The sequence below is a fragment of the Falco naumanni genome, chromosome 1 (genome assembly GCF_017639655.2).
Source record: "Falco naumanni isolate bFalNau1 chromosome 1, bFalNau1.pat, whole genome shotgun sequence".
Classification (NCBI taxonomy): domain Eukaryota; kingdom Metazoa; phylum Chordata; class Aves; order Falconiformes; family Falconidae; genus Falco; species Falco naumanni.
In genome coordinates this window covers 64,517,984-64,530,690 of record NC_054054.1, presented here as the reverse complement: position 1 = coordinate 64,530,690, position 12,707 = coordinate 64,517,984, and the positions used below count along the sequence as shown (strand labels likewise).

General features: G+C 43.0%; 1 protein-coding gene across 14 annotated transcripts in view; it reads right to left on the bottom strand.

Annotated features, from left to right (window-relative positions):
* Positions 1 to 12,707, bottom strand: part of ADGRL3 (adhesion G protein-coupled receptor L3) — a 527,115-nt gene that overhangs the window by 147,209 nt on the left and 367,199 nt on the right. For all 14 annotated transcript variants that reach the window (XM_040596934.1, XM_040597007.1, XM_040596917.1 and 11 more), the window contains one exon: positions 3,218 to 3,298. In XM_040596934.1, coding sequence (XP_040452868.1) covers positions 3,218 to 3,298 — 81 coding nt within the window. The remainder of the gene's footprint in view (positions 1 to 3,217; positions 3,299 to 12,707) is intronic.

The following is a 12,707-nucleotide window of genomic DNA, read 5'->3' as shown; positions in this document are numbered from 1 at the left end:
AGAGATGTAAAAATAATGGTTAACAGTACTTCGTATACAGAAATAATTTCAAAATACCCTCCAATTAAAAAAGGGGGTGGGGAATAAGAATCGTCTTGATAAAAAAATGCTGACTCAGGGCCTTATTTCTATTAAGTGATTTAAGGTGTCATTACTGAGTTACTATGCAGAGCAGTGGCTCAGAGTAATTACCCTGTAATGCACGATGACACTAATGTACTACTAAACTACTGGAGCTTATACTCTATTCACTACTAGCATCAGGACTCTGAAAGGCAGGTAAAAATGTCCTGCATCCATAAACAATGTACGTAAATATCACCAGTGATAGAATTTTTAAAAAGGAGAAGGAAGAGGCAGTTACAAGCAAACCTGCCAGCTGAGAATTGCAACTGCACAGACCCACAGGAGCACTAAAGCTGTACTGTTGTTTTAATAATGCGGGAAGGAAAGATGCTTTTATATCTCTACCCTGGCTCCATTTCCATTTATTACAATTAAAATTGTACAGTGGCTTCTTCTTTTTGCCACTCTAAATGCAGCATTGACCTGCACCTGGTGTTCAGCCCGGTGCAAGCAGGAATACAGAAGGGAAATTAAGAGCATCAAAGCAACAACCAAAAGCATTAGTAGTTTATGACGACTGTCATAATGCTGCTCCTTTTTTAGACTTCCAGCTACTGGAAATGTGATGAACCAACAAGAGCTTCAAGACAGGGGTGTTTTTGCATCCCTTGTTTAAAACAGCTCTTGTGGTGATGGGATGAAGCTTGTAATGTGACCAGAGTATGTCCTAAGGTGTCAGAAAATGCAGCCAAACAAAACCACTTCATAATCCTCACATGCTTAGGGGAGAAAAAAAAAAAAAAAAAAAAAAGAATCATTATTATTGCACCACTGTAATGGATTTGGGGCACTGAGGCTGGAAACAAGGCAGTGGACGCATAAGTAGAGCTACACGTCCCAGATCCCAGGGCCAGAGGAAAACCTTGCTCTTCCTCCAGGGGACAGTACCGATTACTACGTTTTTAATACCCCTAGTCACCAGCTAATAGACTGATGCCTACAGAGCTGGCTGCCTCCCTGGCCCTCTCTTACTAAGTTACACAAGGGGATTTGAGTCCTTTTACCAGTGCGTGGCAGGAATAACATCAAGTCCTTCCACCCTGAGCAGCCCTTTCTTTAAGATCTCTCAACTGCGGGGTGAAGGCCTCAGCGGAAGCAGTTAATGTAACAGTTTATCTTGGATAAACTCCATTTTACCTTCTCTTCAACTGTTCTGCCTGACCTGCTTTGTCCTGCTCCTGGTGGCAGTGCCATTCATCTTGCAGAGGTAGCTATGCCCTCATGAACAGCAGATCACTGAAGATATTTGTTAGTCTTGAGCTCTTTTATCTTGGAGAAAGCAAAGTGCAGCTTATTTGGCTGCTGCTGTTCCAGTGTCCTTGAGTCTTCCATAGGCTGCTCCAGAACCCACAGCAAGGAATTTACACAGACCTACTCTGAATAAGCTCTGAATCATCACACCCCACATCAAAGACAGAGTTGAGCAAGAAGGTCCTGGAAGTCATAACTGTCTCTGCCTTACTGGAGTGCTCTGCTAAAAAAGCAAGGTAGTAAATTTTATCACAGAACTGGATGTTTTCAAGTGGCTTAGAAGAAGCTGACGACCTCAAATGCATGTGTCAAATCTCAGGGTCGTTCACACAAAGCTGAGCAGAGGTTGTGGACCACCAGGAGATTTTACGTGACCAGCCTGACTCAGAAGACCAGATTTGGAGACAGGGCTGTGAATCCAGCATCCTTATACCCAGGCTCCACCACCCAGCACACGGTTCCATCTTGCAGAGATGCAAGAGGAACCACCAAGGAGTAATAGTACTGAAGCTGCTTCTGTGCAGCAAGAGTCAGTTCCTTAATTTTTATTTTTTTTTTGTTAGTGCACCAGCTAAAAAAACATACATTCATGCTTACAAAGGAAAAAAAAAACCCAGCAAATGTTTACTTGATCAAGTTACAGATCTAGCCTCATGGATGCTCGTGGAAAAGCACACTCAACACTAAGGAAGCCTTTCATGCCAAGAGCGTATCGCTTTTAACAGTATGCTTTCATTTATCCTACAAAGTTCTTGAGCCATTTTGAGGAACAGAGTTTGCAGCTGCAATTCACTGACACAAATGTTCTTCTGTCTCCCCAAATATTAGAGATAGGTAACGAAGTGAGATTTAGAAGACAGCTTTTTTCCTATTACATAACAACAGTGTGCCTATCCAGATTAACTGTGCATTAACATGCTGCATTTTTTCAACTGTGAGCACACAGAGAAGCACTTTTGTGCACACACATACTCACAGTCTTACAGTGTTGGGGCAGAATGGTGACAAACACTACAAAGGTCAATCCTGTACCCCTCCTGCCTTTAGAGAGTAGGAGAAACAAAACCCCCAAACCTAAGGTACAGTTTATCTCCCTGCTAACATGCTTTGGCTGTCTTCTTCCTCCCCTTCTCTTCTTCCACAATGTCCCCTGCGTTTGATGTTCACACACATTTCTGGAGCTGACCAAGAAATCCCTCCATCTACCTGTTTGATTTTAACTTTGCTGTTATCCATTCCAAGAAGGACAAGGTGGTCATTTTGATATCCTACCTGAATATTGACAACCTAATTAAAAGGAGCAAAGAGAGGTGTGTAAGAAGTCTGCACCAGCACAGATGCTTGCTCTGGGACCAAGCCTATTTCCCCAGGCCACGCAGCCAAACACTGGGGGTTCATCACAACACAGCCAGGGGACGATCCTCCAAAGGGCAGGGAAATCAAGGGCTCACATTCGTATCACCTTATTCGCACCATTCAAGAGAGGAACCTATCTTAGCAGGGCTATTGTAGAGTGACTCCATCTGTATCAGCCACTAGCATTGTTCCTGAGGGCAATCAGCCCACCTAAAATGTGAATCGTCCTCTAGAGTGAATGTGTCCTCACAGACTCTAGAAAAACCCTTGAGCAACGGCAACGCAGATTGAATCCCAGCCTGAACCACCACACAACCACTTCTGTACCTTTACTCACCTGATGGGCAGCTGAAATTTGCCTTTTTGCAGCCTGTCACAAGCCCCCTATGCCTGTGTACTGCCATTAGGAAGAAAAGGAGGATGGCAAAGGGCAGGACCTAAGGTATACCTGTCCTTGCAGAAGTAAACTGCATTGCTAACTCACCCTTGGATGGTGGTCTCTCCAGATCCGAATCGAGGTGGATCGGTGGGGCAATGTAGGAAACCTGCCCATGGTGAGCCTGCCCTGTGGACAAATAAGTGGTTTAGTTCCACTATTTCCTGCAGAGATCTATCAGGGCTATCATTAAACATACAGCATTTTTAGGGCACTGGATTCAAAACAGATTTAAAGTATTTTGTTCTACTGTGTATTTTTCGCAATGAACTTCCATTTTGTGGAGACACCTGATAAAGAGTTGAAAACACTCCCATTTCTTTTGCTTTTCCCATGCATGCATGGGTATTATGCTGAACTTTAGTTACACCTGCTTTACCACATATATTTTAGAAAATATTCTCTCAAAAGGCCATATGCCACAGAAGACAACTGATTTCACACAAGCACATTTAATTTGTTATTTTCACTCTAAAAGGGAAGCAAGCACTTCTCGGTCACAGTAGTTTTTAAAGGAAGCATGGTATGAAGTACAACTGCATCTGTTTTCCCCACCTGCAGAAGAGCAGATAGGAGTTTGTGGAACTCAGCATTGCTTACACCTGAGTAGGAGCTTTTTGGTTCCCAACACCACCATGCAGCTTTTCCCAGTTGCTAAAGACTCAAATCTTCTCCAGTAATTTGGAGGTAAGTATATCAAGAAACTTCTATTTATAATAAAAACATGTTGTTATAATTCATCTATTTACTATAACAATTTACAGGGTTGTTAATCTCTTTCTCTAAACATGGAAAGTTAATGACACATAGATTACAATAACAGTTAGAGTAACCTTCCTGTTTCAAGTAATATTTGTGCTGCAATAAAAGCAGTTGATTCCTCTTATGAGACACATTCCAAATAATTAATATGGCTCCCTGTTGACACTTGCTGTTGTTGCTCCAAGTAATTTCCAAGCTAGCTTCACAGGCAGCGGAGCAGTGGTACAGTCTTTAAGCTTCTTTGTAATGACATCCAGGAATACCATAAATGCAGTATGCCGGTATACACATAATATGTTGAAAGCATCTCGTCAAGGGGGGATAAAATATTAATGGAAAGGGGAGGGGGAAAAAAAAAAGTCTGTCTTGAATGGGCAGGATATATTTACCACTTTATTCTGAGGCTGACTCAGATAATTTGCATTATTAGCCATTACAACAACTGGACATTATTCACGTTTAAAATCTACCACCACACCATGAATTCTATATTTGCTTTTAAGTGCTTTAACATGGGAAATCAGCTTCAGGCAAACCCATAACTAATAATGAGTTACCCTGCTTTCCCCTTCTCATTTACATGTTAAAAATCTATTGATGTCATTAGTGAGCACAAGTCATCATTTCATAGCTGCTTGGTTCTGCAGCAGAACCAGGCAGATGGTCTGCTCTCACTCCAACTGCTCTGCTCAATATGCAGGATCAGTGTCCTTACAACCATAGGACAGGCTCCCCATTTGCTGCATCAAAGATACCACTGAAACACAAAATAACTGAGGTTGGCAGGGAGCCCTGGAAATCACCTAGTTCAGCCCAAAGGCCACAAAAGCCACGGCAAGCATCCAGTATGATTTTTAGTATCTCCAAGGATGGAGACTCCACAACCTCTCTGGGCAATCTGTACCAGTGCTTGGCAACCATCACAGGAAAAAAACCACCTTTTTTTATGTTTAACTAATTTCCTGTATTTCAGTTCGTGCCTCCTGTCCTGTCACCGAATGCCTCTAAGGGTGTGGGTCCATCTTCTTTATTCCCCCCAACCAGGTACTTATATACATCAGTAAGAGCTCGTGGATCACATCTGGTCCAGGCTGCACAGTCCCAGCTCTCTCAGCCTCTCCCCACGCAGAGATGTTTCAGTCACTTAATCATAATTGTGGCCCTTTTCTGGACTAGCTCCAGTATGCCTTTGTCTCTCTTGTACTGGGTAGCCCAGCCCTGACCCCCAACAGCCAGATACATCTCACCAGTGATGAGCAGAGGGGCAAGACCACCGCCCTCAACCTGCTGGCAACGTTCTGCCTAATGCATCCCAGGAGGCTGGTGGCTTTTCTTGCCCACTGCTAGCTTATGGGTTTGTTTTGATTTTTTTAGGGGTTTTTTACATGGTTTTCTTGGGACCAAGTGATTTCAAATACAAGAAAGAATGCATCTGCAGGCTTAAAGGGCTAGGCTGGGGTAAAGAAGATACATGCACACTATATAAAAAGACTACAAAACATTTGTGAGTTTGTTTAGACATTCATTACAATTCAGTAATAGCTATGAAAGTTTATGAATGTTTTATAAAAGCTTTTACCTAATATGGAGGAAGCTGTAACATCAAATGCTCTCTTGTGATAAATGAAACAAGTTGCAGAAAGCTTTTATCTACTTGCTGCTGATGCAAAGCACACAAACTAAAAATCAAACTTGACTTCAGTAAGCACACAAACTAAAAATCAAACTTGACTTCAGTTGGACTTTACCCTTCTTGCAATGCTAATAAAATAAAATTTTGGGGTTTAATACTCTCTTCAGAAAAAAACATCGGAAACAATTATTATGCTTCATTTTCTGGGCATGAATGCCAGCTTAGTTGCTCCTCAGACTCATCACAGTCCTCCTGTATGGGGAACAAAGGCTCTCCGCTACTATCTGTGTCCCCAATTACACATTCATGATCAAGATACCTTGTAAACCTTCTTGTTAATCAACAGAATCCCATTTTTTCTTTGGTTTTACCATTACTGGCAATGGGGACGTCTCAGAGGGTTGAGGATAGAGAGGTAAGGTGTGGGGTGCCTGAAGCAAACCCTAACAATGGGACTGGTACACAAGCACATGGAGACAACTGAGTCAGGAGGCCAAACGAGAGGCTCAGAGAAACGGTTCTTCTGGCTTTAATGTTGTTACAACTTTTGCCACCGATTCCATTAAACCCCAGAATTTTACCCAATGGAACTGTGCAAGATTTTGAGGCTGACATCACTGGTGCAGCTCAAGTCAGTCACAAAGATTGACAGGACAAGTTTTGCCAAGTGTTGCCAAATCCCAGTCCCTTTTATTTGCATTTTGGTTACTTCAGGTCCCAGCTCTAGGAATCACTAACTCCAATCTTGCCTCTCCAGTTCCAGCTACTGCAGAAAAACACTTCAACAGGGGAATGTGAAAGCCTTTAGTGAAAAAGAGATGGCAGAAACATTCAACACCACCCTCTCCAAACTGCCCAGTCCTTCAGCTGTTTTTTCTGTATGTTGGGCCTGGGCTGACAACTGTGCTGCACCAGGAGGTGGGACATGGCCTCCCCCTGCCTGCACGACCATCTCTCCAGCTGTCAAGCTTTCATTTCTACCCGCATCAGCCTATTTGATTGACTGCTTCTTGACCTGAAGAGCTACCCACATTACTGGCCTGGTGCCCATGCCTATAGGAGAGGAAACGGCAGGTGTCAGGTCCTTCCTGGATTTTGCAGGACACTCCAAAAATAACTGCACCTCTTTAAATAAGTGGTTCAGGTTTTAGTTATTATTAAAAAAAAAAAAAAAAAAAAAAAAAAAAAAAAAAAAGGAGGCGGGGTGGAAAGTCAGCTTCCAACAAAATAACAAAATACCAAAGGTTAAGGTGTCTGTTGCTGGTGGAAAGTTGAGCATGCCTTGTATGATAACAACTTGCATGGCCTTCTCCAAATCCCATCCTGACTATAACCATCTGGTGTCTCTGCAGCCATCTCCCAGTTAAAAAAGTGAACAGCAATCAAATGCAATCACCAAAGTAACATGCGACCAAGTTGCCAATTTCATATCGAATCGCTAAGGCTGGACTCCATTTCCTTATTGCTCTTGCTGGCAAGGTCTGGCCACCGACATGGCCAGTGGCCGTGGCTCCCCGTGAATGGTAGCAACAGGCAACAAGGGCTAGGGCTAAAAGACAACCGAGGGTCAGTCCTTGTCCACTTTTTTTGTATCATACCACAAGGATTCAGGTCTGGCCAACACTGCATAAATGTCAAAAGCGCCTCAGATGAGACAGGGCAAACAGCAAATGGGACACAGGTAGCTACAAACTCCATGTCTTCTGCTCACGTTGCCCCTCTCAATGAAGACAGACATACAGCATCTGCAATCTGTAATAGCCAGGACATATGCACATGCTGTGGCAATGGAAAAAGAAGCACTGGTAGCACCGGTTTCAGGAGCAAAATACAGATATGACCTTGAAAGTCTACCTGGTGACACGGCTTTCCTTGAGTAGAGAAAACAGGGGAGATGTTTGCGGATTAGAAAAAGTATCTGGCTGGCCATTATTTTCAGGCCTGACACATGAGAGATGCAACACATTTTAAAAAGCCAGTAACTTAGAAGAACAAAGATAATGTTTTGTGAAGACTCAAGGAAATGTAATAGCTTAGCCTAAGGGATTTTTTTTTTTTTTAAGGGATCTGGATGCTCATAGACAGAATATAAACATCCACACATCTTCAAAAATCTGCCCCTAAGTGATTTAGTCATCTACAGATGCCAGGATATAAAAGTACAGAAAAAAATCTGCGAATGCACAACTAACCAAGGAAAGTAGCAACAAAGTAGTCTTGTCTCTTTATCTATTAAACCCACTTTCCCCAGATCCTTTTTGGAAGCTTACCCACTGTCTGCAGCATCTAACAGGGCAGATCTCCCTCCTAACTCTATGCCAAGTATCCAGTGCCCATAACATTTGATTTCCTAGACCACAACTCTTACCATTATGTATACATGTGAGAAACATTTCTGCCCAGCCTTTGTTCATTTTCTTGCTGAAATTTTACTGTGTACTTTTACAGAGAAAACCTGAATAGAAATGCAAGCCTGGAAGATTCAAACCACCAAAAGCAAAGAGAAACACCACCAACATTTAGTAGACTAAAAATAATCCTTTTTAAAGCATCTGATGAGACACCTCCTAAACACCTGACACTTGTCTCCTAAAGCTCTGGTACCAAAAATGTCATGAAGAGAATGAAAATCACCAGAATGGCTGGTCCTCACCCTTTGTTACTGTTGCTCAGTGCCCACGGTACTGTGGTGGGCACGGACAGTCATGCACCTAAATTGCAGTTTGCCCCCATGCCCGACCCAGCTGCGGCAGCAGCAATGACAAGCCACCGAGATACATATTTTTTTAAACAAACATGCTTAAAACTATTTGACTCAAGGGGTGAGAGTCCTCTTTCCTTACTGTCCTCATCCAGACACGATCACTGCAACACATTTTTTTGGTGCTATGTCAGACTGCATCTCTTGCTCAGTTTTTCACTTGTTTTCCAGCCTTTTTCAGTATGTTTTTGTCTTCCACGGGCTCGTCAGTTCCTGGATCATTCTCAGATAGCCTAGCCAGCATTTCATGCAGAGGATTTAGTTTAATTTTGTGCTGGTACCTCTGATGACCAGGTGCTCCCGTGCACTGCCTCTCCTGCGCCCCTTGTCAGTACCTCTGAATGCAGCCATCTCCATGGACTTAATCCCTCATTCTGTTTGCCTACTAGCTTGGATCACTAATGAAATAAGTTAATTATAAACATGAAACTGCACATCAATTCCTGAGACTTTGATTTCAGTTCTTCATGTATTTTTTTTTTTATAACAATGGGAAGGGAACAGACTAGGTATGCTGAATACATATCCTAAGGAAAAGCCTTGGAAAACACTGCCATTTTTACTAATATCAGATAAAGTATCCTTTGCATGCTGTGGCCTTTTTTTTTATGTAACTGAAAAACTCCATTTTTAAAAGCAGTCCAGTTTGTCTGTGATGATCTGATCTGTAAAAAAAAAAATACATTACTTTTTGGCCACGTTTCTGTAATCCTCTAACTGTTAACAGGATTTTTTCAAAAATCTGATTTATTATCTATCTGAAAACTACACTCCACTTTGTCAGATTGCAATTTCCAGGATCATCCCTCTCATCCTCTTTTAATTTCCAAAATTAGGACATTTTGTTCTTGTCCTTTTTCTCCACTTATGAGTCTTTTCGAACTCCATAATGTGTAGGCATATAAAAAACATACAGAAATAGAAAATAAAAAGCTCGTAGGTTTGCTAACAAACTCTTTTGACATGCCATTAAACAAATTTCATTCAGAACTATTACGTGGTATATATTCAGACTTCACCCAGCAGCCTTTGTTTCTGCCTTTCATCAACGACTAACTTTACAAAACATGATTTCCTCACTGCACACCCTTTTCCATTTTGCATTAAAAGCTTTCTTTTTAAATAAAGCTTTTACAAAGCCATTCACTACCTCAGACATGTCAGTGTTAGCACTGATTCTGTCCACTGCTTCATTTATTCATGGACTTCTATGGAGTATGTCTCTTTCATCTGTGTATCTCTCTTTCATCTTTCATTGCCCTTTTAACTCCTTAGGGTAGCAGTAACTCATCTGCTCCCTCTTCTCTCCCTCACAGGGTTATTTCCCCGTCCTTCCCTCAGAGCCACACATGCCTCTGAATACAAGAAAACCCTCTTTTCCAAAGGATGCTCTCTGACTACATTATCTCTGTTCTTTTGCCATTTTGCCTCTTGTATTTCATACCAGGAATCATTGCAAGCTTAAAGCAACTGCATCAGGAGAAGTGCGGTACCTATAAGCATGGCAGCATGCAGAGGGACTGCTGGCTCCTGGTCATGGCTGCCTTCTGAAAATGGAGATTACTGAACCCAGCAGCCTCAATGGACATCGACAGAGAGCCTACGATCCACGTCAAGGAGAGGGCTCCTGTGCAAAGTACCAGCATAGCAAGTAAATGTTTGCTCTCCCATACTGTTCTTGACAGGAGCAAACTTATAATATTGCAAATCTATATGTTGATTAGCTATTAACTGCTTTTGAAGCTGTCATAAAATGTATATATTAGCTCTTTCAAACACCAATATTGTGTACTCACGTATCTTATCTTACAGGTTATTTAAAGTCTGAGTGTAGGAGATGCAGGAGTGCGCTTTTTTGTTAAGTAAAAACCTGCTTTGATGCATGCATTTTGCTTCTCTGCCTTCCAATGAGAGGGGTAAACAGGAAAACTCAGAAGGAACCAATTTGAAGATGAGAAGCAAGAGGTCACCTCACCTCCCTGTCCCAAGCTGTGGCTGAGTTCCCAGCACCCACCACAGCAACCTGCAGGCTCAGCCATGGGGGCTGCCAAACACGAAGAAAACCTTGGACTCAAGGAAGAAAGCTCGCTGGGCAGATGTTTGGCCCAGTCCCTGTCACACATGCACCTCGTGTTTTAAAGCAAATGCAAATCTAAAAGCAGTGCCTGGCAGCATGCTTGTGTGAGCAGAAAGCGTGATAAAATGGACTACTCTTTTCCAAGAACGTACTGTTCCTGCTTTGAATCTGTTGCAACAACCACCACCCTTAACTATGAGAGGAAGGAAATCAAAATGGCCTTTTTTGATGATCAAACTGTCCCTCATGTGACAGCCATTACCTGGGAGGGCAGAGGCTAGGTTTGAACTACAGGCAAAAATAATGCCGAAAATAATGCCAAATGAATGGGTTAAAAACTGCCTGAGTATTATAGCAGCTGAAGCAATTGGAGTCTTTTCACTAGTGGCAGCTGCGTATTTTCAAAGGAGTGTTTAGGACTCAGAAACTCCTATCCCAGCTGAAGTCAGAGGTGAAGAAGCTTCAAGCCACAGAGATTCCTTGTTTTGCTGTGCAAACATTGTAATTTGTGTTTTGTGTTTAGATGAACCTCACCCCTCTGTAAAGGACTTAAAACATTTAATTTAGCAGCACCTCGGCTCCAGTGGTGCTTTGCATCCTCCAGTGCACGTCTGCAGTATGAGAGCCTAGTATAAAGGGCAGGGTGGAAAACCAACAGAAACAAAACCCAAAAAAAAGGGAAATATTTCACACATCATTATAATTAAACAATGTTAAAGACCTTCTATCCCCCCCCCCTGCCCATCATACAGCAGCACATGGAGGAAAGTTGTATCAAGGTCTGGCTTTCCCCAGTGCCTGATGCAGGGAGCTGACCTGCAGGGCTGCATGTTTTTTGAGCTTTGCTTCCCAAAAGCTTGCCTGGCAACTTTATAAAAAAGAAACCTGACACATCATATTATTCTTCCCCTCCTAGCTGTTCTTGCTGTGCTACGAAATACAATTTACCAGTCACCTGCACTAGAACACAGGGAGGAGGAGGAGGAGAGGGATTTTGGTGCAGAGGCGACCAAGGGATTTGGAGCAATGCCTTCATCAGAGCCCTGGGGCAGATAACAAATATTGGTAATTACAAACCACCCAGTGGGTTCAGCAACACTGAATACAGCAAAGCAGAGGGAGGTTTTGGTTTTCTTGGCCACCTCTCGAAGTTTTTATCTGATATGAAGAGTACTGTGCCAGCTCCTGCTCTTCTTACTCTGCTCTTGTCCCAGAAGTCAAACAGGATGTTTTCCAACAAGCCCAGCCTGTTCTACCTAAACAGGAGGCTGAAAAGACTTCGGATGGAGAAGTTAAGAAGAGCTTTTTGGGGGAAACCTAGCCAAAGCCATCCAGTCCATCTCCTGCAGAGGCAAAATTGTTCCTAATTGTTCCTTACATTGTTTTGAAAGTTACCTCCTTGGGGCTGGCCACTGTTCCCCCTCAGATGCTGAGCAGCAGATCTCACCATCAAAAGATTTAATTGTTGTTTTCACTTTCTTGGGGGGAGTGGGGGAATCCTGCTGCCTCCCTGCCTGAGATGTTTCTGTCTTATTTGTTCCCCTGCCTGCGCTCCTTTAGGGTCTGCCCTTTGCTGCTATGCTCTCGCTACCATCCACATTTCTTGTGTTCCCCATCTCTCTTTAGCTGGGCACTGACAGCCAAGGGTGCAGCTTCATGTTATAGCTAACCCATTTCACAGCGGTATTCCCTCCCCTGGGACACAGCCAGACATTTCCATCACCTCCCTTGCAGCAGATCTGGCAATTAATGCAAGTGCAGAGCGAGTTACAGCTGATCTGATGGAAAACGACCCACCGAAAACAATAATTAGTAGTTTTCCACTGGCTCAATGAGCAGAATCAATTCAGGCTGCCGTAGCAGCAGTGCCAGATCTGATGCAAAGGATAAGAATAAAAAGAGTCAGGGGTGGGATGGGGACAGCCATCAGTTGAACCGTAACGTAAAACTGCACCTGGGAACAGTAGTGGCATTGTATCTGGACATCCCCTCCAACCCCACACCTGACTGTCTCCTTGCCCCAGGGAGACTCCCACCAATTGCAACCTTTCTTCACCACCTTTCAGACAGCTTGTAATTCACCTGCCAACATAATTTAGAGAATTACATCTCACAACTCCAGGTCAGGGGTTTAATCAAAGTCAAATACGTTACAGCACGCTCACTCCTTGCAGGCAGTTTGGGACACAGCCCTGTCTTTCTATTACTTGCACTGCTCTTGTGCGTGCAGAAAGGGGAGCAGTCAGGGAAAAGAAGAAACTGGGCATTAGCTCTTGCCATGCTGAGCTTAAATTTCAGTGGAAAG